At 30.7% G+C, this 4,819-nt stretch overlaps 1 protein-coding gene across 1 annotated transcript; it reads left to right on the top strand.

Annotated features, from left to right (window-relative positions):
• Nucleotides 1–223: 223 nt before the first annotated feature.
• On the top strand, nucleotides 224–637 carry HELRODRAFT_167007 (hypothetical protein; the record flags this gene model as incomplete). The annotated part of the gene is made up of 1 exon (XM_009012154.1): nucleotides 224–637. The coding sequence occupies one exon, from the start codon at nucleotides 224–226 to the stop codon at nucleotides 635–637; it is 414 nt and encodes a 137-aa protein (XP_009010402.1).
• Between the last annotated feature and the right edge of the window lie 4,182 nt (nucleotides 638–4,819).

Genomic DNA, 4,819 nt, shown 5'->3' on the forward strand with positions numbered 1-4,819 from the left:
TGAGTAGAAAAAGCCTAACAATGCAGTATAATAAACAGTAAGCTTATGTTATGCGTCATTACAATTAGTCAAGATAGCAGTAAAAACAAGTATGTTTGTTTTGTTTGTTTATGATGTTGTGAAATATTAAATTTACATTTATTAAAATATAAATTTTACGACAAAACTTAGTTTTTGTATTTAAAGAATGGATTCAAAAACTTCAAAGCTAACAGAACTTACAATGTCTAATCGTTTATTTGGACAGCTATTTGAAAAAGAAACTGCAGTAAAGTTAAAGCCAAAAATAAAAACTGCCTCCTATTTCACAATAAACAGTGATCTGTCCAACTATCAGACACCTACTTTTAAAATCTCTAAAAATTCTTTCGATGAATGTTTTTTCATTTTATCCGATGAAATATCCAGAAGGTTAGCAATTTTTTCTGGCGAATGTTTGCAAGAAACTGTTGACAACATAACGCCTTACGGAATGGCAATTTTAGACGGCGGTACACGTTTGGCTGTTATTGATAAGTACGGCGGAGGCATCGGCAGCGGGGTTTCAACTTTGAACTTTTACTCTCTAAACTATGACAACAATAAAACCACACTCGTTGATAAAACATGCAGGGCTACAAAATGGTACTTTAGTTAGTCGTTTACCGCATGGTGAGAGAAACAGCAAAAATGAAAAAATAATCAAAACCATTGGTTATATCGGTGGACATAAAAATATATTAGAAAGTAAATCGTTAAATAAATTAGATTTACCCAAAGATGTTTGTAAACTGTGGCAACGTTTTTTGTCATGTACCAGCCAACATGAACTAAGTCTTAGTCTGATTCAAATTTAGCCTACCTTGACTCAGCCACGAGCCGACATCGAATATAGTTTTTGTCAGTTTTTCTAATACGGTAGGCATCTCATCTGGGAAACATGAAACACAAATCTGCATGTCATTTGCGTACCCATGGCAATAATAACCATTTTTATTCAGTAAATCCATTATCTCTGCAACGTACAAATTAAAAAGAATCGGTCCAAGAACAGATCCTTGAGGCACCCCTGACGTAAGTTTCATTGGTTCCGAGAAACCACCTGAGTAAGAAATCTGCTGAGTCCGACCAGTAAGAAATGATTCGAACCACGTTAACGCAATCTTATTTAAACCATAACAATATTTCAGTCTGTCCAGCAGGATTTTATGATTCACAGTATCGAACGCCGAACTTATGTCTAGGAATGTCAACAAAGTTACTTTTTGTACATTAACTGCTGAACAAACATGAGAGAATATATCCGATAGAGCTGTTTCGGTCGAATAAAACCTTCTGTATCCAGATTGATGCAAAGGCCAAATACCATTTTTATTTATATGATTATTTAAAACTAACTCAACGGAACGTTCTATAATTTTAGAAACGAAAGACAAATTTGACACCGGCCTATAGTTTATCAGATCTGATTTATCTAATCCTGTCTTTTTTAAAATTGGCGTGACAATTGCATGCTTGCAAACCTGTGACATTACACCCTTCGTTAAGCACATGTTGATTAAGTCAGTTAAGTAAACAATAAAACAGTCAGCATATTCTTTGAATACATGCGTCGGTAATGGGTCGAGTGAGCATGACTTCGTAGGTGACGAATTAACAACTTTAGATATCTGTTCTTCAGTCAACACTGGAAACGATTCGAGTGGAAACATAATATTAGTATTAGTAGAAATAACTGGAAAATTAAAACATTCGGTTGACTTTTCGGTCACTTTCAACTTGTCAGCAAAAAATTTTTTAAAATCATCGGCGCTTTGCATTGAACCAACTTCATTTTCAACACTTGTTTCTTTTCCTAATAATTTATTAATCGTTTGCAATAAGTATTTGAAATTATTTTTAAAGTGACATGTTTTCGCGAACCAAAAACTCCTTCGTTTCACTGAGTAACAAACATTCTTTTATTTCATTGCCAGTACCCAATCAACTTTATCATTATAACAACCAGTAGTTCTGAACCTTCTTTCTTTTTTTCGACACATTTGCTTAGCCTTTTTGCAGTCACTGTCAAACCATGGGGCAGTCGGGACATGTTTCCATCGAACTTCATGAAGTGGAGCAGCATCGTCAGCAATTTTTAAAAGCTCTTCATTGAATATTTTAAAACCCAATTCGACATCATCATCTTGACCATAATGTTTGAGATAGGTGAGCACTTCAAAAGCTCAGTCAGACGTTTTTCATCTACTCGTTTCCAGAATCTGATCCACGATTTCTTGAAAATGACTGGAGTCGGATTGATTAAAAATTGACCAGTTACTAAACCATGATCTGAATAGATACCAGATGAGTACAACAGTATATCTTCTAACAAAAAACCAACCGATGTGACAATCAAATTCAGGGTACCACCTGGCACATGGGTAGACTGATTAATTCTATTGACTAGATCAAAACTAGAGAAAATATCAGCAAGGGCTATATATATATATATATATATATATATATATATATATATTTGTGAGTGTGTGTGTGGTGTGTGTGTTTGTAAGGAGACCATAATTGATGAATATTCGATGAAATCTACTAATTTTTAGCTATCGTAAACTTTCAAAAGCTAAAAATTCGGTAGATTTTATCAAATATTGCATCAATTGTTTCCTTCCAAAATATATATATATATATATTTAATAAATAAATATATATATATATATATAAATAAATTGTGCATTATGTAAATTGTGCATTATGTTAATTTTGTCATGAATTATAAATTTACTTAAAAATCGTGCCAGAATGAATCATTTGTGAACGGTGGCCTGCGACACAAGAATTTTGTTTTCTTTTAGCTTTGGTTCCCTAATTATTATTAATTTGGATTGATTGAATAAAATTTGATTTGATTTGATATATACAGAATCGTGCGGCCAAGCTGGTTTTGGGTGGTTCGAGGTTTGATCATGTTACGCCTATTTTGAATAGGTTGCACTGGTTGAGGGTTGAGAAACGTGATTTTTTCAAGTCATCAGTTTTGATGTTTAAATGTGTCAATAATGCAACATCTTCCTATCTCGTTGATAAATTGGAATCATGCAAATCTCATTTTTCAAAGTATTTCTTCTAATCAACCGAGCGCAATTTATTTTTTATCCGACTAAAAAGTTAGCGACGGGTTCCCTCAACTTTGCGGTTTTTGGCCTGGGTGTTTGGAATGGTTTGCCTCCTTACTTACGTGATCTTAACCTACCATATTTATAATTTCGAAGTCAGCTTGAAGCTTATTTGATTGCACAATGAACGTTCGTCTTATTTGTCTATGAATCGGTAGCGCTTCTGAGTTTCAACAAATAAAAAGCGCTGACAGCGCTTTTTATTTATTGAAATATTTATATACAGCGCTTACAAATATTACAGCAGCAACAAATATTTGTTGAAATATTTATATACAGCGCTGCGCTGTATATAAATTTTCGTAATAATTATATATATATATATATGAATGTATATATATATATATATATATATATATATATAATTGATTACTAAACCCTTTTCAGCTGCACTATAAAAAATTTAGTTATTAAACAATTTCGAATCTGAACATTAAAACCATGGATATGGATATGGCATAAAAATTAATTTATCACAAAAATTAATTTTTTGTTCTATGGATCAAGCATCGTCGTTGTTTTCGTCAGCGTCTTTAATTAATCGTCTGATCTGAAATTATCGCTTGCGAAGTTTTTGTCTCATTTGCTGTTTTAATTCGATTTCGTATTTCATTTTATATATTATATACTATATTTAGTACATTTGAAAAAGAAAAGGTTTTAGTATAATTTTCTGCATTTATACATTTTGTTTTATACATTTTACATTCCTACATGCATTACAATTACATATATAGACACATAAATAAGTAGTTAAGTACGCATGACATGACATTAAGATTAAACTATTAGAGAATCTTAATTCTTAACTTGTCAAAATAATATTAAAAACAATAATACATTTTTAATTAGAAAATATTTGCTTAGTATTTGATTTGACAGGCACAGATTCTCAACCAAATCAAAATGCTTGTGTGTTTCATTACAAAATGACACTCATCTTATTTAGATGAAAATGTTACTATACATTTACACAGGTTAAATTAATTTAGATTATACTATACACTATAATATAGCTGTAAAGTATAACACTAATATAATTATAATAATCAGCAAACAATTATATATAATAATATAATATAATGTTAACTCAAAGTTGTATAAATAATTTGTGCTGATATTAATTAAGTTAAATTTAAATTCAGTCTGCCAAAAAATGATATTAAGAGAATGCAATGGGAAAACCTCATTAAAAAATACATTGACAATTACGATGAAAAAAAAGATTTTAATTTGTAGCAAACATTTTACACCAGGAAGTTTTCATAAAATTGGTTTGAAAATTTTTCTTCAAAAAGATGCTTTTCCAACGACGACGGTGGTTTGGTTTTTCCTTCCCGTTGTGTCAAGGTTATTAAAATAATTGATTTATAAAAATTTTTGCTTTATGCTTTTTTTATATCATTATCATAAAACAGTATACAAGAAAACATATATTACAATTGAATAACAATAGGAACAATGCATTAACAATCATTAACAGTATTGCCAATAACAGACAGCTACCAATAAACTATTCCTAAAATTTATTAAACAGATTTGTCATGTAACAGAGAGGCAATTAAAAATGGAAACCGAGCAACATAAAATGAATACTGAATCAGTAGTTTCAAATTGTTTTAAAAGGTTGGCCAATGAAGATTTATTAAATCTCAAAAAATATATAACAG

This window comes from Helobdella robusta, assembly GCF_000326865.2.
Source record: "Helobdella robusta unplaced genomic scaffold HELROscaffold_10, whole genome shotgun sequence".
NCBI classification, from domain to species: Eukaryota; Metazoa; Annelida; class Clitellata; order Rhynchobdellida; family Glossiphoniidae; genus Helobdella; species Helobdella robusta.